Source organism: Scyliorhinus torazame, chromosome 7, assembly GCF_047496885.1.
Source record: "Scyliorhinus torazame isolate Kashiwa2021f chromosome 7, sScyTor2.1, whole genome shotgun sequence".
NCBI lineage: Eukaryota > Metazoa > Chordata > Chondrichthyes > Carcharhiniformes > Scyliorhinidae > Scyliorhinus > Scyliorhinus torazame.
Genome location: NC_092713.1, coordinates 32521818 through 32547776, shown reverse-complemented (window position 1 = coordinate 32547776; position 25959 = coordinate 32521818). Strand labels below are relative to the sequence as shown.

Genomic DNA, 25959 nt, shown 5'->3' with positions numbered 1-25959 from the left:
AACCCATACACCCAAAGTCACCCTGTCCTGAATCCCACGAGCCGGAAACAGCGGGAATTCCCTCACCTGCCGCCTCACAAACGCCCTCACTTGCATGTACCTGAAAGCGTTTCCCGGGGTAGCCAAAATTTCTCCTCGCAAACGTCCCATCAATGAACAGGTCCCCCATTCTTCTAATCCCTGCCCGATGCCAGCTCCGAAACCCCCCATCCATCCTTCCCGGGACGAACCGACGATTCTCCCGAATTGGGGACCAAACCGAGGCTCCCACTGTGTCGCCTCCACTGCCCCCAGATCTTCAGCGTCGCCGCCACCACCGGACTCGTGGTGTACCTTGTCAGCGAGAGCAGCAGCGGTGCCGTCACCAGCGCCCTCAGGCTCGTGCCCACACAGGACGCCATCTCTAGCCTCTTCCACGCCGCCCCATCTCCCTCCATTACCCACTTACGGATCATCGCCACGTTGGCTGCCCAATAATAGCCACACAAATTCGGCAGCGCTAGCCCCCCCCCCCCCCCCCGTCCCTGCTTTGTTCCAGGAGCACCCTCTTCACCCTCGGGGTCTTATTCACCCACACAAATCCCATGATGCTCCTGCTTACCCGTTTGAAAAAGGCCTTGAGGATCATAGTGGGAAGGCACTGGAACACAAAGAGAAACCTTGGGAGGACCGTCATTTTGACCGACTGCACCCTACCCGCTAGTGAGTGGCAGCACATCCCATCTTTTAAAATCCTCCTCCATCTGCTCCACCAACCGCATCAAATTGAGCTTGTGCAGGGCCCACCAACTCCTAGCTACTTGGATCCCTAGGTACCTTTCCGCCCTCTTCAGCGGTAGCTCATCTATCCCCCTTCCCTGGTCCCCTGAATGCACCACAAAGAGCTCACTCTTCCCTACGTTGAGTTTATACCCCGAAAAGTCCCCAAACTCCCTGAGGATCCGCATGACCTCCGACATCCCTATCCATTGGATCCGCCACATACAACAACAGGTCGTCGGCATACAATGACACCCGGTGTTCCTCTCTCCCCCCCCCCCCCCCCGGACCAGTCCCCTCCATTTCCTGGACTCCCTCAGTGCCATGGGCAACGGCTCAACTGCCAGTGCAAGGGGGATAAGGGGCACCCCTGCCTCGTCCCCCGGTACAGCCGAAAGTACTCCGACCTCCGCACGGTTCGTAGCCACACTCGCCACTGGGGCTCTAGATAGCAGCCTGACCCAACTGATGAACCCCTCCCCGAAACACTTCCCAAAGATACTCCCACTCCACCCGATCAAAGGCCTTCTCCGCGTCCATAGCTGCCACTACCTCCGCTTCCCCCCTTCACCGAGGGCATCATAATCACATTGAGGAGCCTCCGCACATTTGTGTTTAGCTGCCGACCCTTCACAAATCCCGTCTGGTCCTCATGAATCACCCCCGGGACACAGACCTCAATTCACGTAGCCAGCACCTTCGCCAGCAACTTAGCGTCAACATTGAGGAGCGAGACCGGTCTATACGACCCACATTGCAGTGGATCCTTGTCCCGCTTCAAGATCAAAGACATCAGCGCCCTGGACATTGTCGGGGGCAAGGTCCTCCCCTCTCTCGCCTTATTGAAAGTCCTCACTAGCAACGGGCCCAGGGCGCCTGCATGTTCCCCAATCCTTTAACCAACTCCTCCAGCCCAATCAACGCCCCCAAACCAGACACCTCCTCCACCCTCGGGAACCTCAGCTGGTCTAGGAATCGTCGCATCCCCTCCTCCCCCGCTGGTGGCTCAGACCTGTACAGATCCCCATAGAAGTCCCTAAACACCTTGTTTATTCTCACCGCACTCAGCACCGTATTCCCCCCTCTATCCTTAACTCCACCAATCTCCCTCGCTGCCTCCCTCTTACGAAGCTGATGTGCCAGCATCCGACTCGCCTTCTCCCCATACTCATACATACATCGCCCCCTGCGCTTTCCTCCACTGTGCCTCTGCTTTCCCCGTGGTCAACAGGTCGAATTCCGTCTGGAGGTTCCTTCGCTCCCTAAGTAGCCCCTCCTCGAGGGCCTCTGTATACCTCCTGTCTACCCTTAGAATCTCCCCCACCAACCTCTCCTTCCCCTCTCTCTTCTCCCTGTGGGCCCTAATGGAGATTAGCTCTCCCCTGACCACCGCCTTCAACGCCTCCCAGACTACCCCCACCTGCACCTCCCCGTTATCGTTGGCCTCCAAATATCTTTCAATACACCCCCGCACCCGCCCGCACACCCCCTCATCCGCCAACAGTCCCACATTGAGGTGCCAGAGCGGGCGCTGGTCCCTCTCCTCCCCCAACTCCAGCTCCACCCAATGCGGGGCGTGGTCCGAGATGGCAATGGTCGAATATTCCGTTCCCTGCACTTTCAGGATTAGCGCCCTACTCAAAATGAAAAAAATCTATCCGGGAGTAGGCTCTATGAACGTGGCAAAATAAGGAAAATTCCCTGGCCAGCGGCCTGGCAAACCTCCATGGATCCACTCCCCCCACCTGGTCCATAAACCCCCTGAGCACCTTGGCCGCAGCCGGCCTCTTACCCGCCCTGGACCTAGAACGGTCCAGTGCTGGGTCCAGCACCGTGTTGAAGTCCCCCCCCCCCCCCCCCCCCCCATTATCATGCTTCCTACCTCCAGATCCGGAATCCGACCCAGCATGCGTTTCATAAATCCGGCATCATCCCAATTCGGGGCATATACGTTAACCAGTACCACCCGCACCCCCTGCAACCTACCACTCACCATCACATATTGACCTCCATTATCCACTACAATATTCAGTGCCTCGAACAACACCCGCTTCCCCACCAGTATTGCAACCCCTCTGTTCTTCGCATCCAGCCTGAATGAAAGACCTGCCCTACCCATCCCTTTCTCAGCCTAACCTGATCTGCCACCTTCAGATGTGTCTCCTGGAGCATATCCACGCCTGCCTTCAGTCCCTTTAATTGCGCGAACACCCGGGCCCTCTTGACCGGCCCGGCCCGTTCAGGCCCCTCACATTCCAAGTTATCAGCCGGTTCGGGGAGCTACTTGCCCCCCACCCCCCCACACCTACTCCTACACCCGGCTCCCTTTTGGCCAATGCAGCAGCAACCCAGTCCCCCACCCTCCCCCCCCGCTAGATCCTCATCTAGCCATTTTGCTTCCCCTATGACACTCCCGTAAGTCAGCTGACTCCTGCTGACCCCGGCCTCTCCCGCCATTCCATCGACCCCCCAGTGTGAGAATCCCCCCACCCCTTGGCAGTCAGTGTGCCCTTCCCCCCGGCCCCGCCCCCATCCTGCCTTAACGCGGGAAAAAGCCCGCGCATTCCTGAGCTGGCCCCACCCCCTCTGGCGCAGCTCCTTTTTGCGGCCTTACCCCCAACACCCCATCCCCGGGCCTCCACTCCCCACTTCCTCCGTGGGGCCCTGCCCCTCCAACACCAGCGCCCACACTCACCCACAGCCCCAACATCAAATCCATTCACCCATCCCCACCCAGCACTCAAACAAAAAGAACATTCCCCAAACGCGGTAAACACAGTAAACATCCCCCCACGACAAACCCTCAGTTTGAGTCCAACTTTTCAGTCTGTATAAAGTTCCATCCTCATCAGACGTTTCAAAATAGTGGTGCCGATCTTGGAACGTGACCCACAATCGCGCTGGCTGCAGCATCCTGAACGTCACCCCCTTCCGATGGAGCACCGCCTTAGCCTGGTTGAAATCAGCCCTCTTCTTAGCCACCTCCGCACTCCAGTCCTGATAAATTCGGATCTCCGTGTTATCCCACCTGCTGCTCCGTTCATTCTTTGGCCCATCTCAGGACACACTCTCTGTCCACAAAGCGGTGGAACCTCACCACTACAGCCCTTGGCGGCTCGTTGGCTTTGGGTCTCCTTGCCAGGACCCGATGAGCCCCATCCAGCTTCAGGGGCCTCGGGAACACTCCCGCGCCCATCAGCGAATTGAGCATCGTGCTCATATATGCCCCGGCATCGGGCCCATCCACTCCTTCAGGGAGACCCAGAATCCGAAGATTCTCCTTCCTCGACCTATTCTCCAGGTCCTCGCATTTTTCCGCCCACCTCTTGTGCAGCGCCTCGTGCGCCTCCACCTTCACCGCCAGGCCCAAGATCCCACCCTCGTTCTCCGAAGCTTTTTGCCGCACCTCCCGGATCGCCGCCCCTTGGGCCTTCTGGGTCTCCACAAGCTTCTCAATCGCCGCCTTCATTGGCGCCAGCATTTCTGTCTTCAGCTCCTCAAAGCAGCGTTTAAGAAACTCCTGCTGCTCCTGCGACCACTGCGCCCATGCTGCTTGGTCTCCACCTGCCGCCATCTTGCTTTTCCTCCCACGCACTTTTCGCAGCGCCAGGATCACGTTTTTAGCCGCTCCACTCCTGGTCCAATCCATATAATGTCAGGGGGACCTTGCTGTCACCTTCACACACTGGAAGCTGTCGAACAATTGCTGTTGGGGCCCCTCTGAAGAGCCCAAAAGTCCGTTCCCGGCGGGAGCTGCCGAACGTGCGACCTACCTAGGCATAGCCACAACCGGAGGTCGGTTAGGATTATATTAATTGGAGTTAAGAAGAGTAAGAGGGATCTCACAGAAATTTATAAATTCTAACAGGATTAAACAGCGTAGATTGAGAAAGAATGTTTGCGATAGTAGGAGTGTCCAGAACTAATGGTCATAGTTTGAGGATAAGGGGTAAACCTATTAGGACTGAGGTAAGGAGAAATGTCTTCACCCAGAGAGTGCCAAATCTGTGGAATTTACTACCACAGAAAGTAGTTGAGACCAGAATGTTGCGTAATTTCAAGAAGGAATTAGATATAGCTCTTGGGGCTAAAGGGATCATGGGGAGAAAATGGGATCAGGATATTGAATTTGATGATCAGCCAGGATCACAATAAATGGCAGAGCAGGCTCGAAGGGCTGAATGCCCTCCTCCAGCTTCTATTTTTTATGTATGCTTCTATTAATAGAGGTTCCTTTTGTGCAAAAAGCCAAATTGCCAATCATGTTCTCCCCTCTCCCTCATTCACCTCACCTGGTCATGCATAAGGCAGAACCAGACTGCAAAAATGGCTTCCTGTTCTACCTCGAGCTGAATTTCTGGTCACATATGCTCTTATTGACAAAGACCACATATTACTACCACCCCTGTGCTTGAGGTGCTGTTACCTCCAAGGCTACAGACCATGAGCTGGGATAGTTGTTTCTTAGAACATAAAGACTAGGAGCAGGATTAGGCAATTTAGAAACTCGAGCCTGCTCCTCCATTCAATGTGATCATGGCCTCAACTCCACTGTCCTGCCCGTTCGCCATAACCCTTCAACCCATTACTAATTAAAAATCTGTCTTATTCCTCCTTATATTTACTCGCCATCATCAGGGTAGCATATTTCACAGATTCACCTTTTGAGAGAAGTAGTTTCTCTTGATCGGTTTTAAATTTGCTACCCCTTATCCTGAGACGATGACCTCTCGTTCTAGAATGCCCCACAAGAGGAAGCATCTGCTCCACGTCTACTTCATCAATACCTTTCATTATCCTATATACCTCAATTTAATCTGCCCTCATTCTTCTAAATTCTAGAGAGTATAGGCCTAAACAGCTCAATATCTTTCCACAAGTGTTAATAAGACAAACCCCTCATCTCTAGAATCAATCTAGCGAATCTCCTCTGAACTGCCTCTACAGTTTTCCTCAAATAAGGGGACCAAAACTGTGCACAATACTCCAGGTGCGGTCTCACCAATGCCTTGTTCAGTTGCAACAACATTTCCTTAACTTTTCCAGACTCTTCTAGCTGCCTTTCCATTCTGCATAGTTGCTAAACATCAGCTCACCCAAAATGCTGATCTTTGGCTCGTCAATTTCCCTGGTCTCTACAGACATATTTACACCCCATACCACCAACTCCTCAGATTTAAAATATTATTCCTGGTGTTAAAATTCCAGACAATCACCAAAGCCTCCTGTCTCCCTCCAACCGCAGAAAGGGATTAAAAATTCTAGGCCCCCATTCTGGCTCCAGGTAAAAATTCAATCTCCAAGGACCTTATCCTAGCTTCGGGTTTTGTGATGCCATGCCAGAGCAAAACCTGGATCAGAGAGAACGTCAAGGCAGCACCTCACGTTGCTTAAGGTTTGTCCTGGAAGACAATGTACAATAAGCTATGGGGAAATTCAGCAAGGCCTTTACATAATTCAGGTTGCATTTAGTACCCTAGAGCATTGCATAACGCTAAACTATTCTGGCTAGGGCCTGTAGGCCCATACGATAATACATCTCTTTACAACACCCCCAAAACCACCAAACTACATTGTGGGACTGTGACCTTTTGTGCATTTCCACTGATGATTGTGCTTTCAACTATTTAGACTCCAAGGCCTGGACTCCCTCCCTAAACCCCTCTGCCACTCCAGGCCGATCTCTACCTTTTAGACCTTCTTGGATGGAGCTTTTAGACGCCCTCCAAATAGCTTCCACTTCAACTCTATGTCCAAGATTGCACCTTTGTGAAGCACCATGGGATCTTTTTCAACGTTAAAAGCACTGCGTAAATGCAAATTATTGCTGTTCATGTCAACAGTCAGATGTTTTAGAAAAGGTCATATCTTGTGACTATAGGTTCCTCTATTTATCTAACGACTGCAACAGAAAGAAAGACTTGCATTTATTCAGCGCCTGTCACGACCTCAGGACATCCCAAAGTGCTTTACAGCCAATGAAGTATTTTGGATGTACAGCCACTGCTGTAAAAGTAGAAAAAATAAGCAATGCAAAAACCATGTAAAACTTTACACCCAAAACCTCACATTTTGCAGTAGTTACAAGAATATAAATTATCTGTAGCTGTACCACACCAAAAAGAATATTTGTGGTTAACAGCCATTAAAATTGAAGTATTAAAAGTTCTACATCCCACAAAAAGAATCTCAACTAAGGAAATTATCTTAAAAGTGTAATTATCTCAGAAATACTTTCAATAAATTAACAGCCTTAAAATAATGCAAGATTCAGGAAGCCACTCAACTTACCCTGCGGGCAAGAAGCAGACCAGTGCAATAAGACGCAGCATAGTTGGTGAGCCCAACCTTTATGCCATACTTGGGCAATTCATGGCCATAGGCAGCACACACAATGATATCACCCTCAATCTTAGCATACGCAATCTGTAAAATAAGGCATCAATTGTAATGCATTCATGTTGAATTGAAATACCCAACAACCGGCGGATGAGGCATGGACCTTCATCCAAGAAGAGAAACTGGACTAGAACTGAGAGACTGATGTTGGGGGGGAAACAACGAGGTTGTTGTACAGAAGTGTAAATTGGGGAATGGGAGGTTTACAGTATTGAAACAAGACAGGGAATTTTTCTCCTCTAGATGGGGGGACACGGAGAAATGTGGGCGCCGGTGGAAAAAAGGGACTAAGAGGGGGGATGGGGAATGAGGGAGCTGCGCCATAGGGGGTAGGGCCGATAGGAAAGCACGGGGTTTTTCCTGCGCTATGGAGATGATGGCGGGAAGATAGGCACAGGAAGGGAGTTCCACACGCAGGGGGGTCAAAGAGAGAACGGGGGAAGCCGGGGTCAGTTAAAGTTAGCTGACTTTCGGAAGCATCATGGGGGGACTAACCATGCTAGATGGGGATCTTGCAGGGGGGGCGGGGGACTAACTGGGTTGCTGCTGCTGAGAGCAAGGGGGAGCTGGCACGAGAAGAGGTGGTCGGGACGGGAAGGCGCCGCCTGGGGGATGGGTGGGTGCGTGGGACCCGGACGGGGGGCTGGCCTAGAACAGGGGATGGCTAGTCGGCAGGGGTGGGGGGCAATCCGGCTGATCACGTGGAATGTGAGAGGCCTGAATGGGCCGATTAAGAGGTCCCGGGTGTTCGCGCACTTAAAAAGACTGAAGGTGGATGTAGTCATGCTTCAGGAGACGCATCTGAAGGTGGCCGATCAGGTTAGGTTAAGGAAAGGATGGGCGGGACAGGTGTTCCACTCAGGGTTGGATGCAAAAAATAGGAGGGTGGCAATATTGGTGGGGAAACGGGTGTCGTTCGAAGCTAGGAATATAGTGGTGGATAACGGGGGTAGATACGTGATGGTGAGTGGTAGATTGCAGGGAAAGGAGGTCGTGCTGGTAAATGTATATGCCCCGAACTGGGATGATGCGGGATTTATGAAGGGGATGCTGGGACGTATCCCGGACCTGGAGGTGGGAAGCCTGGTAATGGGGGGGAGATTTCAATACAGTGCTGGATCCAGGGCTAGGCCAGTCCACATCCAGGACCGGAAGAAGGCCGGCAGCGGCCAAGGTGCTTAGGGGGTTCATGGAGCAAATGGGGGGAGTGGATCCGTGGAGATTTGCTGGGCCGTTGGCCAAAGAGTTCTCCTTTTTGTCCCATGTCCACAAGGTATACTCCCAGATAGATTTCTATGTTCTGAGTAGGGCACTGATCTCGAAGGTGGCAGGAACGGAGTACTCGGCCATAGCTGTCTCAGATCATGCCCCGCACTGGGTGGATCTGGAATTAGGAGGAGAGGGAGCAGCGCCCACTCTGGCGACTGGATGTGGGTCTATTGGCGAATGAGGGGGTCTGTGGAAGGGTGCGGGGATGTATTGAGAGGTACCTGGAGGTCAATGACGATGGTGAGGTCCAGGTGGGGGTAGTATGGGAAGCGCTGAAGGCGGTGGTTAGGGGAGAGTTGATCTCCATTAGAGCTCACAAGGAGAAATAAGAGGGCAAAGAAAGGGAGAGATTAGTGGGGGAGATTTTGAGGGTGGATAAAAGATATGCGGAGGCCCCGAACGAAGGACTATATAGAGAGAGGCGAAGAATTCAGACGGAGTTTGACCTGCTGACCACAGGAAAGGCAGAGGCACAGTGGAGGAAGGCACAGAGGATGAGATAAGAGTATGGGAAAAAGGCGAGCTGCCTGCTGGCCCACCAACTTCGCAAGAGGATAGCGGCGAGGGAGATTGGGGGTGTTAGGGATGAAATGGGAACTACGGAGCGGAGAGCAGGGAAAGTAAATGAGGAGTTTAAGACCTTTTATGAGAGGCTATATAAGTCCCAACCCCCGGAGGGAAAAGAGGGAATGCAACAGTTCCTGGACCAACTAAGGTTCCCGAGGGTGGAGGAGCAGGAGGTGGCAGGTCTGGGGGCGCCAATTGAGGTGGATGAAGTGACTAAAGGGCTGGGGAATATGCAGGCAGGGAAGGCCCCGGGACCAGACGGGTTCCCGGTGGAATTCTACAGGAAATATGTGGACTTGCTGGCCCCGCTGCTGGCGAGAACCTTTAACGAGGCCAGAGAAGGGGGGATACTACCCCCGACAATGTCACTAATCTCGAAGCGGGATAAAGATCCGCTGCAATGCGGGTCATGTAGGCCTATCTCACACCTAAATGTTGACGCCAAGTTGCTGGCAAAAGTGCTGGCGATGAGGATAGAGGATTGTGTCCCAGGGGTGGTGCATGAAGACCAGACAGGGTTTGTAAAGGGGAGACAATTGAATGTCAATGTTCGACGGCTGTTGGGGGTGATAATGATGCCCCCAGCGGAGGGGGAGGCAGAGATAGTGGTGGCGATGGATGCGGAGAAGGCATTCGATAGGGTAGAGTGGGAGTATTTATGGGAGGTGTTGAGGAGGTTCGGGGAGGGGTTTGTCAGTTGGGTCAGACTCCTATATGGGGCCCCAGTGGCATGTGTAGTCACAAACCGGCAAAGATCGGAGTATTTTCGGCTTCACAGGGGAACAAGGCAGGGGTGTCCCCTGTCCCCATTACTGTTCGCGTTGGCAATTGAACCACTGGCCATAGCGTTGGGAGACTCTAAGAAATGGAGGGGGGTGGTTAGAGGGGGAGAGGAACATCGAGTGTCACTCTACGCAGATGACCTACTGCTATATGTGGTGGATCCTGTAGAGGGGATGACAGAGATTATGCAGATATTGAGGGAGTTTGGAGATTTTTCAGGATACAGGCTAAATCTGGGGAAGAGTGAGCTTTTTGTAATACACCCTGGGGACCAGGGAAGAGGAATAGACCCCCTGCCGTTAAGGAGAGTGGAAAGGAGCTTCTGATATTTGGGGATCCAGGTAGCTAGGAGCTGGGGAACTCTACACAAACTTAATCTGACGCGGCTGGTGGAGCAGATGGAGGAGGATTTCAAGAGGTGGGATATGTTGCCGCTCTCATTGGCGGGCAGAGTGCAGGCGGTAAAAATGATGGTTCTCCCGAGGTTTCTTTTTGTGTTTCAATGTCTCCCCATTCTGATCACGAAGGCCTTTTTCAAGAAAATAGACAGGAGCATTATGAGTTTTGTGTGGGCAGGGAAGACCCCAAGGGTAAGGAGGGGGTTCCTGCAGCGTAGTAGGGACAGAGGGGGACTGGCATTGCCGAACCTGGACGACAACTACTGGGCCGCCAATGTGGCGATGGTTTGTAAGTGGATGAGGGGGGGAGAGGGGGCGGCGTGGAAGAGGCTGGAGATGGCGTCCTGTAAAGGAACAAGCCTAAAGGCGTTGGTGACAGCGCTGCTGCCGCTCTCCCCGAAAAGGTATACCATAAACCCAGTGGTGGTGGCAACCTTAAGGATCTGGGGGCAGTGGAGGCGACACAGGGGGGTGACGGGTGCCTCGGTGTGGTCCCCGATCAGGAACAACCACAGGTTTGTCCCAGGAAAGATGGACGGAGGGTTCCAGAGCTGGCAACGAGCAGGAATTAGGAAACTGAGAGATTTGTTTATAGACGGGACGTTTACGAGCCTGGGAGCGCTGGAGGAAAAGTATGAGTTGCCCCCGGGGAACATTTCAGATATATGCAAGTGAGGGCGTTTACGAGGCAACAGGTGAGGGAATTTCCGCTGCTCCCGACACAGGGGATCCAAGATAGAGTGATTTCCGGGGTATGGGTCGGAGAGGGCAAAGTGCCCGAAATATATCAGGAGATGAGAGACGAGGCGGAGGTGCTGGTAGAGGAGCTGAAAGGAAAATGGGAAGAGCTGGGAGAGGAGATTGAGGAGGGTCTGTGGGCTGATGCCCTAAGCAGGGTAAATTCCTCGTCTTTGTGTGCCAGGGGATTCAATTTAAGGTTCTACACAGAGCACATATGACGGGAGCAAGACTGAGCAGGTTCTTCGGAATGGAGGACAAGTGCGGGAGGTGCGGGGGAAGCCCGCCGAACCACACACACATATTCTGGTCGTGTCCGGCACTGGATGAGTACTGGAGGGGAGTGGCAAAGGTGATCTCAAAGGTGGTGAAGGCCTGGGTCAAGCCAGGCTGGGGGTTAGCTATATTTGGGGTAACGGAAGAGCCGGGAGTGCAGGAGGCGAAAGAGGCCGATATTTTGGCCTTTGCGTCCCTGATAGCCCGGCGAAGGATCTTACTCATGTGGAAGGAAGCGAAACCCCCCGGCGTGGAGGCCTGGATAAACGACATGGCAGGGTTCATAAAACTAGAACGAATGAAATTTGCGCTGAGAGGATCGGCTCATGGGTTCTCCAGGCAGTGGCAGCCGTTCCTTGACTATCTCGCGGAATGTTAAGGGAAAATAGATCGTCGTCAGCAGCAGCCCGGGGAGGGGGGGGGGGGGGGGGCACTATTTTTTGTTACTTTGTTAGTTCACTATATTATTTAAATGTTATTTATCAGTTACTGTACTATTTTTATGTTGATTTGTAAAGTGGAAAAATTGTTTGAAAACTTTAATAAAATATATATATTTAAAAAAAAAAAAGAAATACCCAACAACTTTATTGCTTGCTGGTAATAGCCCCCTTTTAACACTGAAGAGATTATTCATGCAAGTTCTTTACCTGGCATATGATGTCCCGGTTGGTGAATCGTACAATCATCCGGTACTTTGGCGTGTTGTACTTGTTTTTATCCTGTACCACCAAGCGTTTTCGTGCAAAGTAATCAGTCTTTCCCTCTAGAAATGGGAGAAAGAAATTTTATAATAGCCTCACCATTGATTATAAAAACTCTTGAGCATTAAAATATGGGTTTGAAAAGTAGTCGGTCAACAGATTCCCCCATTTACTTACCTCTCCTCCTCCTAAACTTCACTTGGTACCGCTTGAAGTACGCCTTGCTTTTCACAACTTTAACAAATCCCTATGTTTGAAGGAGAAAGAATATAGTTAGTGTTGTAAGAACTTAAAGTGAAGGGTTCCAAAAATCTATTTTAGTACTTGCCGAACTGTATCACATCCCAGCTGGTCCATAAACATTATACCAATACACATTTTATTTGAGCAAAGTTTCACAAACAAATTTACATCACCACTAAATATGTATGAATAAAACCATTTTCACCTTCGCAATGGAATAATTAAAAGCTGGTAGACAAGTTAAGTCTAACTCACATGTATCCACCTTTTGCATTCAGCTATTATTGCTCACTGTTGGGTAGCAGGCACATAAATTCCACAAACATGCGTTCATGCCCACCTCACCTATCTGACTTTGTCATATTTCCGAACAGCAAGTTAACAAAATAACCCAATCTCACATGTACCATATTTGAATAACGAACAGACTGGTCAACTGAAAGTAGTTTGGAGGTGCCGGCTAGAGTTCAGTGAAGCTAGTACAAGGTTAAAAACTGCATCTATACCCAATCTAAACAGCTTGGAGCACTACAAAGAACTCATGCCATTTACTTCAGGGGCCAGTTGTCAAAGACAGCAACAAATCAAGACCAAAGATGAGGTACAAGAGTTGCTAGGTAGGGAGTGGACTGGATTTTCAATTTCAGGATTTTGTTGCAAAGAATAATGCTTTCTTAACATTTGAGTTAGTTGTTTCTGCATGTTGCCAACATCAATACCCTCAGTCTCATCAATTTCATTGTGAACAAGAGAAAATTAACCTTTGTAGAAAAAGCTACGACACTTAATGTCCCTCAATCTGAAAGCATATGATGGGAAAGAAAAATTTAAATTTCACCCCAAATTATTTTATTGCAAACACCATCAGTACCAGTTAGTGGGGGAGCTGTGGTTTCTAATTTAAATAAATAACTGCCCAGGCTAGAAGATTGCTTCAGCTCTATATATATGGTATTATTGACCTTATGAAGTGCAGTAAGCGGCAGAAAGGCAATTCCAATCAGAATCAGTTGTTGAATGTCTGGGGTTTCAATACATTAGTTAACTTTTTGCTTTAGGCCAATCAGATGTTTCCTACTTGATCACTTTTGGAAGCCAAGGCTCAGTTGAGACTGAAAAATTGGTCAGAAGTTATCCCAAAAGACAAGCTTTGAGGTCTTAAAGGAAGAGGTGGGAGAGGCAGACATTTTCAGGGAAGAAGTTGCAGAGTTTAACCAAAGCTTAGTAGCTATCTTCCAAAATCTTAACATTTTCTCCCTCCTCAATGTTAAGATAAACTGGCCAACACGTTAGTTAGCCAAGATCACAACAAAACCAGCACCTCCAAACTAAAAGCAATGACCACCTATTTTATCAGCATTTGTATTGATATATTCTCAATACCTTGTGCTCTGTAATATACTTTCAACACCAGATTTCAGTTGAACATAAATTGAGAGTATTGATGCTTTTTTCTAAAAAAAAAAAAAAAGATTTTGTGCCGATTTATTTCAGACTATTTACAGGAAACTGGACTTCACTACAAGCTTTAGTTAATATGGTCACTGATTCAAATGGTTTCCTGAGTACAACAGATATTTTACATATATGGCTTTGTTTGGTGAATTGAGACATTGTGTTACTGATAAACTTCCCTGGGTCCGTCTGCGTATAGTGGACAAGTGATGGATGCACTGTGTCCACTGTAATGGGCATCTCCAGCTCCCAGCAACTGAAAGTATAGAGTGCTGACACCAATCGTTGGCTTACTTTCTAAAACACTGACCTTCAACTGCCCAAAATAAACAAACCATTAATGCACGAGAACCAGCAGGTCTGAAACAAGCACAAATGCACATGTTAATGCCATTTTGCCCGAAATAAGCAGAAGCCATTTTAACTCTGGTCATTTAAAACTGGGGATTGGAAATCCAGTAAGTTTTTCCTGAAGGGTTTAAATCATCACCTAGATGGGGGAGTCTGAACTGGATTCCTAAACATTGTTCCTTATGAGATGTGATCTCATTGTTGCACCGTTTCAAATTATTTCCCTGTGTAAATCCTAGTCTCAAGGATAAATCTTATAATTATCATTCCAAGACCCCAGGTTTTCATAGGCAAAATACTATGGATACTGCTGTTCTGATTATAGGTCCTGACCTGATTGCTAACTCTTGTTTTTTTTCTTTTCACAGGTGCTATCAGACCGAGTATTTCCAGCATTTTCTCTTTTTACCCCAGTTTTGCATCTTACCCCAGCAATCTTGAAGAAGAAGGTCTGCAATTTTGAAAGCTAGTCTTGTTTTTACTGAAGTCACTGCCTACTTTTAAATCAGTACCGCTGAAGTTAACCATTCAGTCAGGTCCAGCCATCAATCCATTAACATGTCATCGTTGGGTGTGCATTTTGTAGTTTGATACAAATAACGGCAAACAGAAGAGCTTTGATTCAGATTTCAACATTCCCACTAACCATCTGAAAGTTCTACATCTCGATTTAAATGGGGATCGGATGGCTCAGCAAGGGTAAAACGTACTGTATCACATTACCAACTCAGCAAATCAGCTTTAGCAAACCCCGCTGGCCCACAATTCTCAATGTACGAACAGTAGTACAGGTGCTCTTCAATAGCATTTGAATAACTTTCAGGGCACTTGGGTCTAGTACCCAATACTTTATTTCAATTAATAAATGGAGTAACAAACTCAATCTATATCCTCTGCCACGGTCTTGAGGGCAGGTCCAAACATTAGCTGGACTCACAATATTCTTGGGTTGCTTGGGTGCAAACTTGGACAAATTTCAGACTAATTGAATCTGTGATCACTTTGCATTAAAAATCTATGTTGTAATTTAGTTTTTCACTTCAAAAGCATTCTATTTTGAGTATTTTCATTTACTGCTCACTGTAGTGGGAATTTTGTTGCGTGTTGATTCAAAACTTCCATAACGAAAGCAATGATAGGTGCAGTTTGCACTTTTCCAACTGATTTTGACCATTCAATAACCAAAGATTTGGAACAAAGATAAATTCAATAAATTAGCCAATTAGCAGTTTTCCACCTTTTTAAATCAAGCAACCAAGCTAAAAGCCTGACCCCGATCAAGAGACTGGAGCTTTATTTTAGCATTAGCCCAGATTTCATCAATCACAATACCATCTGAATCTTTCAATGTACTTCTTAGTCAGAGCGTCCTAAAAATTCCTCAGTCTTTCACTACGTTGTGATGTTTTATTTTAAATTGTATATACTCATTGCCGTTATATTATTATTTTAGTTGAGAAGATAGCCTACATGTAATCTAACACTTCCTTTTCCATACCGTTGAAATCACACCAACCACTAACGCTATTTTTTACATCAGGAGTGCTATCAATGTGCAACTGTACCTGCACTTCTAAGTCTCAGTGACCCCAATCACAGGGAAACAAAATTTTGGGCAACAGTTAATGGTAATCACAGGAGACTAAACACAGATTTGGTCCTGCACGTTTCCATGCCTGTCGTTTCCCAGCATATTTGTGTGACTGTTCTCTTAAATGGGTATAGTGTCGTGGTATCACAGAATTTACAGTGCAGGAGGAGGCCGTTCGGCACATCAAGTCTGCACCGGCCCTTGGCAAGAGCACCCCATTTAAGCCCACACTCCCAATCTATCCCCGTAACCCCACCTAACCATTTTGGGCTCTAAGGGCAATTTAGCCTGGCCAATCCACCTAACCTGCACATTTTGGACTGTGGGAGGAAACCGGAGCATCCGGAGGAAACCCACGCAGACACAGGGAAAACGTGCAGACTCCACACAGTGACCCAGCCGGAAATCAAACTGTGCGCTAACCACTTGCTACCCTGCTGCCCACCACGGTTTTGATGCTGCACTAGCAATCCAGAAGCCTCGATAATGTTCCAGAGAACATAAGTTCCAAATCAACCACAGCAATTTCAGAATTTTAAAGTTACCAGTAAAAGCGATCATGAAGCTGTTGAATTGTAAAAAAAATCCTGGTTCACCAAAGCTCTCGGGATGGAAACCTCTGTCCTTACCCAATATGGCCTATGTGACTCCAGTCCCCAACAAAGTCAGTCACTTCTATCAAACCTCATTTAACAATCTTTATTAGTGTCACAAGTAGGCTTACATTAACACTGCAATGACGTTACTATGAAAAGCCCCTTGTCGCTGCATTCCGGCTCCTGTTCGGGCACATAGAGGGAGAATTCAGAATATCCAGTTCACCTAACAGCACGTCTTTCGGGACTTATGGGAGGAAACCGGAGTACCCGGAGGAAACCCATGCAGACACAGGGAGAACGTGCAAACTCCACACAGCGACCCAAGCCAGGAATCGAACCTGGGATCCTGGAGCTGTGAAGCAACAGTGTTACCCACTGTGCTACTGAGCCACCCAAAGATCCATCCTCATTCTTCTGAACTCCAGCGAATATAATAATAATCTTTATCGTCACAAGTAGGCTTACATTGCAATGAAGTTACTGTGAAAAGCCCCTAGTCGCCACATTCCGGCGCCTGTCGGGAACACAGAGGGAGAATTCAGAATGTCCAAATTACCTAACAGCACGTCTTTCGGGACTTGTGGGAGAAAACCGGAGCACTCGGAGGAAACTCAAGCAGACACGGAAAGAACGTGCAGACTCCGCAGACAGTGACCCAGCCGGAAATCAAACCTGGGACCCTGGCAGTGAAGACAGTGCTACCGTGAATATAATCCTAACCAACTAAACCTCTCATGTCAGACACACCATCCCAGAATCAGTCTTTTAAACCTTCACTGCACTTCCTGTATGGCAAGAACATCCTTCAGATAAGGAGACCAAACCTGCGCACAATATTCCAGGTGCGGTTCACCAAGACTCCCCGCTCCTGTCCTCAAATGCACTTGCTATGAAGGCCAACATACCATTTGCCTTCTTTACAACCTGCTGTACCTGCCTGCTTACAGTCAGTGACTGGTTTACAACACCCAGGTCTCGTTGCACATTCCCCCCTCACATTTTGTAGCCATTTACATAATAATCTGCCTTCCAGAATGAATAAAACGCATGTACTAACCCCGCACCAGTAACATTAATCGATTGCTGATGACATTCATTCATATTCAGAAAGTGCACCTGTCCTGCTAGAACCTATTTGACTAAAAACTCAAATATTACATTTTTCAAACCCTGGTCATTAAAGGAACTTGCATAATGTTGGACACAATGCATCAAACGTAACAAACTGCAGGAGACTGCTGTCTGTTCCCCAGTAGCTAAACTACTGAACTTTCTCATTACATATATCTCTTACAAGTAGTTTTAAACGATGTTAACGACAAAAAAATTGAACCTATGGGTAAATAAAGAAAAAGTGTCTAGAAACGAGGGACTAGCAATAAAAGTGCGAGACCCACATTTTTTGACATAAAACTTCTAAATAGCGACTTAAAAGGATTAAAGTTCTTATAAAGTTGGTACTAAACAACAGACCAGCTCATTCACTTTTTTTGTGCAGCACAGCCCCAGACCCAAGTTCAGCAGAGACCATCCCAGGACAAGCACCTATTTCACACGGAATGGTTTCAGCCAGTGTGCAATTAGAGCACGGGAGGGGTAAAGGGCAGAAAAATATTTTTTTTAAAAACCCATTTAGTCCAGAACATTGTGTTATTTACGATTTCCATCACATCCTGTATTGCTCTGTACTGAAGCTGCTCCTCAGCTTCCACACCAATGGCCACGTTGGGAGAATATCAGCAGCTCAAGCTGCCGACAATCTAACGCCATCCTGCCGAACACAACATATTGTTCGCTATCTGGAGGATCCGTGCGATCGCTGCAGCTCTCAGCTGCCGGAATCGATGTTTCTTTCGGGGAGCTACCAACCATTTTTAGGATTCTTCCCCCTCAATCACCCGGGACCCAGGCGATTTTCTCGGGCTGGCAGATTCCGCCAAACTGGAAAAGGCCGAACATACTGCGCATGTGCGGTATGTAGGCAGTTGTTGTTGTAAAAGTACCGCCAGGAGAACCCCTTCCGCCGCCTGTCAGGGACCGCGCGGCGCCCCCTGCCGCACGGGAGGACCGTCAACCTGCTCAAGGCAGCCCAGTCAGCTGAAGCCTCTGGACAGAGTGCTGCAGAAGAGTTATAAATGAAAGTAAACTACTACGGATGCTGGAATCTGAAATAAAAACAGAAAATACTGGACAATCTCAGCAGGTAGCCTACTTGTGACAAGAAAGATTATTATTATATTCACCAGAGTTCAGAAGAATGAGGGTGGATCTTTGGGCAGCATAGTAGCACAGTGGTTAGGACAATAGCTTCACAGGGCCAGGGTCCCAGGTTCGATTCCCGGCTTGGGTCACTGTCTGCGCGGAGTCTGCATGTTCTCCCTGTGTCTGCATGGGTTTCCTATGGGTGCTCCGGTTTTCTCCCACAGTCCAAAGACGTGCAGGTGTAGGTGGATTGGTTATGTTAAACTTCCCTTACTGTCCAAAAAAGATATGGCGGGGTTATGGGGATAGGGTGGAGGTGTGGGCTTGGGTGGGGTGCTCGTTCCAAGGGCCGGTGTGGACTCGATGGGCCGAATGGTTTCCTTCTGTGAGGTCTGACACCATCTGTGGCTGGACTTCGACAACTTTGACAAAGAGTCATCCAGAGTCAGCTCCCTTCTCTCTCCACAGATGCTGAGATTGTCCAGCATTTTCTGTTGTTATTTCGATCCATTAACTGTTTCTCCATTCACAGATTCTGCTGAGCTTTTCCAGCACGTTCTGTTCTTTTGAAAACATGTCGCACGGTCCAAAAAAACCATCTGCACCTGAAATCTTTAGACATGACACCACATTTAGTTGTATTCAATCCTGAGGAAGATTCTGACACATCACATGAATTAATTTGCCCAATAGGCGCATAATATTTCAAATGAAAACAAAAAGTACTGGAAAATCTCAGCAGGTTTGGTGGCATCTGTAGAGAGAGACAAAACGTTGAGGTTTCAAGTCCAATATGACTTCTTCCCAGCATATTGCTTCTGTTTTAGTGTACGATTTAAATATAGATTTCTCCCTATGTCTGCGTGGGTCTCACCCCCCACATCCGAAAAGACGTGCATGTTAGGTGGATTGGCCACTCTTTTGAGGTCCACCAACAAAATAGAAGAAAGGAAACAAACTTAGGGAGAAAATAGAGCCGCTCCTGTTAGGGGCACTGCCCGAAAACAAAGATCGACGGAAACTTCTAAAACATCAAATAAGAGTGCAATTAAAGGGGTCAATAAAGCCTCCCAACCCCTGTGGTGCCCACCGGCATGGAAGGCCTTAATGGTGCCCGTGGACACCGCATGCTCCTTTCCCAGGGACACTCGGCCACAAATGTAGCCTCAGAAGAGGGCCAGACAGTCTAGCCAGATGATCCCCACGGTCACCTGCTGCCTGGACCTATAAATGTCGCGCTTTGCCAGGCCTAGGAGCAGGTTCACAAGGAGGTCCTCTGCTTTCCCTGCCCCTCTACGCATCAGGTGTCCGTAGATCAGGAGCTTGGACTGAAGTGCAAACAAAACTCCAGCAAAAGATTGGTCAGAAAACTAAAAAGCGGGTGCAGCCTATAACATGCAACATAGACATGGTCCACGGACTCCACAAGGCCACAAAAATGGCAGGCTTCTTGAGAGTCCGCAACCGGTGCAATTGTGATTGTACGGCACTGTTGCATGCAACACCCTCCAACCCGGGTCCCCAGGATTGAGGGGGAAGACTCCTCCATAGAGGAACCTCCAATGGGGACCTCCATCGCAACAAGGCATGCCATGGCATGTCCAGATGACGAGCGAGGGTAAGGGGGTGAAGGGTGTGCAGCAGCAGCCCATTCAGGAAACCCCTCAGCGCTGTGTGAAAAGGCACGGAGGGTATTTCCACAAGGTGGCTAGGATTGTGTGGCACCAGCCCGCGAGGGAGGTTTTGGGGCCTGGAGCCAATGTGGAATTCTGTCCGGGCAGGGGTTCGCCCAGACGGGATACCACCACACACCTGTGCATCCTCCAAACCATCGAGTGCCACCGGGTCTGAGCACGACCATTTTGAGGTCTCGGATGGCATTTGCCGTGAGCCGGACGTCCACTGCCGCACGTTGTGTTAACTCGTGGGGTGTCATCCAGCCCACTCCTCTGCCACCCAGCCCATCCCCGGTCCTGGCCAGCCAGCAACCACAGCTCGCTCCTCCGCCAGCCACTCGAAATGGTATTGGTGGAGGTGCGGAATCCTGAGCAGCGGCTCCCTAACGACAGCCAACACTCCTGGTGGGGGACAGCTGTGGCGTGAGGCGACCATGTTCAAGACTTTGAGCAGGTCCTGGTAAAAGACGGGCAGCACCTGCAGAGGGTAACAAAGTCCTTGCAGATCTATGAACAGGAGCTGCACATCATACTTCAGGCCGTGCACCTGGTGGAAGAAATGCTTCGCCAGGTTACACCATCGTGGAGGGGGCTCAATGTAAAGGTATCGCTGCAGGGTCTGAAGGCAGAAGGTCGCCACCTGGGTTCAAAGGCACACCAGCGCCTGGCCGCCCTCCCTAAGAGGGAGACTCAGAACCTCAACAGTGACTCAGTATAGTCTCTTGTCCCAGAAGAACTCTACAAGCGTTCTCTGGATCTTTGTGACAAAGTCGGGGAGAGGTCAAAGTGACCAACCGGTACCACAACATGGAGACTATCAGCTGATTTATGATGAGAATTTGACCCCTGTAAGGCAGCACTCAGAGCAGTCCTGTCCAGCATATCAAGCAAGCGGTGACCTTGGTGTCCAGCTCCTGCTAGTTAGCCGGCCAAGATTCCTCAACCGGGCAAAATGGGCTCTCAAATAGAGGAGGCTGGTCCTGCTCCAGGTGAAAGGCCTGATGTCCTCTGGGAGGGGGTCTGTCTGCCAGGGACCGACCAAGAGTCCGGAACATTTGGCCCAGTTGATCCTGGCAGAGGACGCAGCAGAGTACACAGCCTGGCACTCTCGCATCCTCCGCAGGGTCACATAAGGAGCAGGTCATCAGCATAAGCCGAGAGGACCATCCCAATGTCCGGCCTGTGCAGAAGCTGTCCCGACAACCTCCTCCGCAGGTGGCGCAGGAAAGGCTCCACGCAAATAGAATAAAGTTGGCCAGACAAGCGGCAGCCCTGATGCACTCCTCTTCCAAAGCGAAGCGGCACCGTTAGGGACCCGTTAACCTAACGAGAAACTCTACGACAGTGTACAAAAGTCGGATCCGGGCGGCGAAATGCATCCCAAACCCAAATGCTTGCAGAGTCCCGAATAAATATTCGAGATCCACCCTGTTGAACGCCTTCTCCTGATCAAGGGACAGGAAGGCAGTCGACAGACCAGCCCTCTGGGAATGATGGACCAGGTCACGGACCTGATGGATGTTGTCGTGGATCATGCGCCCGGGTCCGTGTAGGACTGGTCAGGATGCATCATGTGGTCCAGCACGGTACCAAGGCGCAAAAACATCACCTTGCGAAAATCTTGAAATCCGTCATGAGGAGGGAGACCGGATGCCAGTTTTTAAGATGGCAGATGTAATGATATATATATAGTCAGGTTAATGAAGGGTTAATCATTACATCTCTGTGTAATTCAAACACTAGAGTGCACCACCACATCTCTGTATATAAATAAGACCTCAGGGAATGCTGGGTAGTTAGTGAAGAAGCAAGCATGAGAACAGCACTAGGAGTAGATTAGATTAGATAGAGTTAACAGGTTAGATCATAGTATAATTAATGACTATTTAGATTATTGAGTGCTGCTAGACAGATTCAATATTACATTATTATTAACTATAGCTCAGTAGGGGGCGGCATGTGGCACAGTGGTTAGCACTGGGACTGCGGCGCTGAGGACCCGGGTCCAAATCCCGGCCCTGGGTCACTGTCCGTGTGGAGTTTGCACATTCTCCCTATGTGTGCGTGGATTTCATGCCCACAACCGAAAATGTGCAGTTTAGGTGAATTGGCCATGCTAAATTGCCCCTTAATTGGAAAAAAAATAATAATAATTGGGTCCTCTAACTTTAAAAAAAAACTATAGCTCAGTAAAGTGTGCAAACTTCATTTAGTTAATAGTTATACAATAAATCAGTTTTGTTTCAATCTAATGATTGGTGCACTCTTTGTCATCAACACAACGGACCATTCTGGAAGAAAAGACAAAGAACACAACATATTACCACCAAGGGTAATATAACGGGAGACAAATTGCTGATGATTTACATTGAGAAACAAAGTGGTTTAATTTTGAGCACTTCTGTAGCACATCATGACGTTGTCTCTCCGACACATGAGTGACGTTCGCGCATGCGCATGTAGAAGTTAATATTTTCCTGCTTCTTTGACTGTGGTAAAGACCCAACAATAGATTGTTTTTTTTAAATAAATATTTTATTGAAAATTTTTGGTCAACCAACACAGTACATTGTGCATCCTTTACACAACATTATAACAATACAGATAATAATGACCTTTTTTATATAAACAAAAAACAACAAATAAATAAATATTAAATAACAAAAATGAAAACTAGCCCTAATTGGCAACTGCCTTGTCACAGGCTATACCCCCCCCCCCCACCCCCATCCCCCCCCCCCCCCCCCCAAGTCCTGGGCTGCTGCTGCTGCCTTCTTTTTTCCCCCATCTATCTTTCCGCAAGATATTCGACGAACGGTTGCCACCGCCTGGTGAACCCTTGAGCCGACCCCCTTAGGACGAACTTAATCCGCTCTAGCTTTATGAACCCCGCCATATCATTTATCCAGGTCTCCACCCTCGGGGGCTTGGCTTCTTTCCACATTAGCAATATCCTGCGCCGGGCTACTAGGGACGCAAAGGCCAAAACATCGGCCTCTCTCGCCTCCTGCACTCCCGGCTCTTGTGCAACCCCAAATATAGCCAACCTCCAGCTTGGTTCGACCCGGACTCCTACTACTTTTGAAAGCGCCTTTGTCACCCCCACCCAAAACCCCTGTAGTGCCGGGCATGACCAAAACATATGGGTATGATTCGCTGGGCTTCTCGAGCACCTCGCACACCTATCCTCCACCCCAAAAAATTTACTGAGCCGTGTTCCAGTCATATGTGCCCTGTGTAATACCTTAAACTGAATCAGGCTTAGCCTGGCGCACGAGGACGACGAGTTTACCCTGTTTAGGGCATCTGCCCACAGCCCCTCCTCGATCTCCTCCCCTAGCTCTTCTTCCCATTTCCCTTTTAGTTCGTCCACCATAGTCTCCCCTTCGTCCCTCATTTCCCTATATATATCCGACACCTTACCATCCCCCACCCATTTCTTTGAGATGACTCTGTCCTGCACCTCTTGTGTCGGGAGCTGCGGGAATTCCCTCACCTGTTGCCTCGCAAAAGCCCTCAATTGCATGTACCTGAATGCATTCCCTTGGGGCAACCCATATTTCTCAGTCAGCGCTCCCAGACTTGCGAACTTCCCGTCCACAAATAGATCTTTCAGTTGCGTTATTCCTGCTCTTTGCCACATTCCATATCCCCCATCCATTCCCCCCGGGGCAAACCTATGGTTGTTTCTTATCGGGGATCCCCCCAATGCTCCGGTCTTTCCCCTATGTCGTCTCCACTGTCCCCAAATCTTCAGTGTAGCTACCACCACCGGGCTCGTGGTGTAGTTCCTCGGTGAGAACGGCAATGGGGCTGTCACCATAGCCTGCAGGCTGGTCCCCCTACAGGACGCCCTCTCTAATCTCTTCCACGCCGCTCCCTCCTCCTCTCCCATCCACTTACTCACCATTGAAATATTAGCGGCCCAATAATACTCACTTAGGCTCGGTAATGCCAGCCCCCCCCTATCCCTACTACGCTGTAAGAATCCCTTCCTCACTCTCGGAGTCTTCCCGGCCCAAACAAAACCCATGATGCTCTTTTCTATCCTTTTAAAAAAAGCCTTCGTGATCACCACCGGGAGGCACTGAAACACAAAGAGGAATCTCGGGAGGACCACCATCTTAACCGCCTGCACCCTCCCTGCCATTGACAGTGCTACCATATCCCATCTCTTGAAATCTTCCTCCATCTGTTCCACCAACCGCGTTAAATTTAGCCTGTGCAATGTGCCCCAATTCTTAGCTATCTGGATCCCCAGGTAACGAAAGTCTCTTGTTACCTTCCTCAACGGTAGGTCTTCTATTTCTCTACTCTGCTCCCCTGGATGCACCACAAACAGCTCACTCTTCCCCATGTTCAATTTATACCCTGAAAAATCCCCAAACTCCCCAAGTATCCGCATTATTTCTGGCATCCCCTCCGCCGGATCCGCCACATATAGTAGCAGATCATCCGCATATAAAGATACCCGGTGTTCTTCTCCTCCCCTAAGTATTCCCCTCCATCTCTTGGAACCTCTCAGCGCTATCGCCAGGGGCTCAATTGCCAGTGCAAACAGTAATGGGGACAGAGGACATCCCTGCCTTGTCCCTCTATGGAGCCGAAAATATGCCGATCCCCGTCCATTCGTGACCACACTCGCCACTGGGGCCCTATACAACAGCTGCACCCATCTAACATACCCCTCTCCAAAACCAAATCTCCTCAACACCTCCCACAGATAATCCCATTCCACTCTATCAAATGCTTTCTCGGCATCCATCGCCACTACTATCTCCGTTTCACCCTCTGGTGGGGCCATCATCATTACCCCTAACAGCCTCCGTATATTCGTGTTCAGCTGTCTCCCCTTCACAAACCCAGTTTGGTCCTCGTGAACCACCCCCGGGACACATTCCTCTATTCTCATTGCCATTACCTTGGCCAGGACCTTGGCATCCTCATTTAGGAGGGAAATTGGTCTGTAGGACCCGCATTGTAGCGGATCCTTTTCCTTCTTTAAGAGAAGCGATATCGTTGCTTCAGACATAGTCGGGGGCAGTTGTCCCCTTTCCTTTGCCTCGTTAAAGGTCCTCGTCAGTACCGGGGCGAGCAAGTCCAAATACTTTCTGTAAAATTCAACTGGGAATCCGTCCGGTCCCGGGGCCTTTCCCGTCTGCATGTTCCTAATTCCTTTCACCACTTCTTCTACCGTGATCTGTGCTCCCAGTCCCACCCTTTCCTGCTCTTCCACCTTGGGAATTTCCAGCCGATCCAAAAAATCCATCATTCTCTCCCTCCCATCCGGGGGTTGAGCTTCATACAATTTTTTATAAAATGTCTTGAACACTTCATTCACTCTCTCCGCCCCCCGCTCCATCTCTCCTTCCTCATCCCTCACTCCCCCTATTTCCCTCGCTGCTCCCCTTTTCCTCAATTGGTGTGCCAGCAATCTGCTCGCCTTCTCCCCATATTCATACTGTACACCCTGCGCCTTCCTCCATTGTGCCTCTGCAGTGCCTGTAGTCAGCAAGTCAAATTCCACATGCAGCCTTTGCCTTTCCCTGTACAGTCCCTCCTCCGGTGCTTCCGCATATTGTCTGTCCACCCTCAAAAGTTCTTGCAGCAACCGCTCCCGTTCCTTACTCTCCTGCTTCCCTTTATGTGCCCTTATTGATATCAGCTCCCCCCTAACCACCGCCTTCAACGCCTCCCAGATCACTCCCACCTGGACCTCCCCATTGTCATTGAGTTCCAAGTACTTTTCAATACATCCCCTCACCCTTAGGCACACCCCCTCATCCGCCATTAGTCCCATGTCCATTCTCCAGGGTGGGCGCCCTCCTGTTTCCTCCCCTATCTCCAAGTCTACCCAGTGTGGGGCATGATCCGAAATGGCTATAGCCGTATATTCCGTTCCCCTCACCTTCGGGATCAATGCCCTACCCAACACAAAAAAGTCTATGC

General features: G+C 49.2%; 1 protein-coding gene across 1 annotated transcript in view; it reads right to left on the bottom strand.

Moving 5' to 3' along the window:
* LOC140426122 (large ribosomal subunit protein uL18A) overlaps positions 1 to 18127 on the bottom strand; it is a 38428-nt gene extending 20301 nt beyond the window's left edge. Inside the window, exons 1-4 of the mRNA XM_072510501.1 lie at positions 18002 to 18127; positions 12071 to 12140; positions 11840 to 11955; positions 7051 to 7185 (exon numbers count right to left, since the gene is read on the bottom strand). Of these exons, the coding sequence (XP_072366602.1) occupies positions 7051 to 7185; positions 11840 to 11955; positions 12071 to 12140; positions 18002 to 18004 (324 nt within the window). The 5' untranslated portion in view covers positions 18005 to 18127. The remainder of the gene's footprint in view (positions 1 to 7050; positions 7186 to 11839; positions 11956 to 12070; positions 12141 to 18001) is intronic.
* Between the last annotated feature and the right edge of the window lie 7832 nt (positions 18128 to 25959).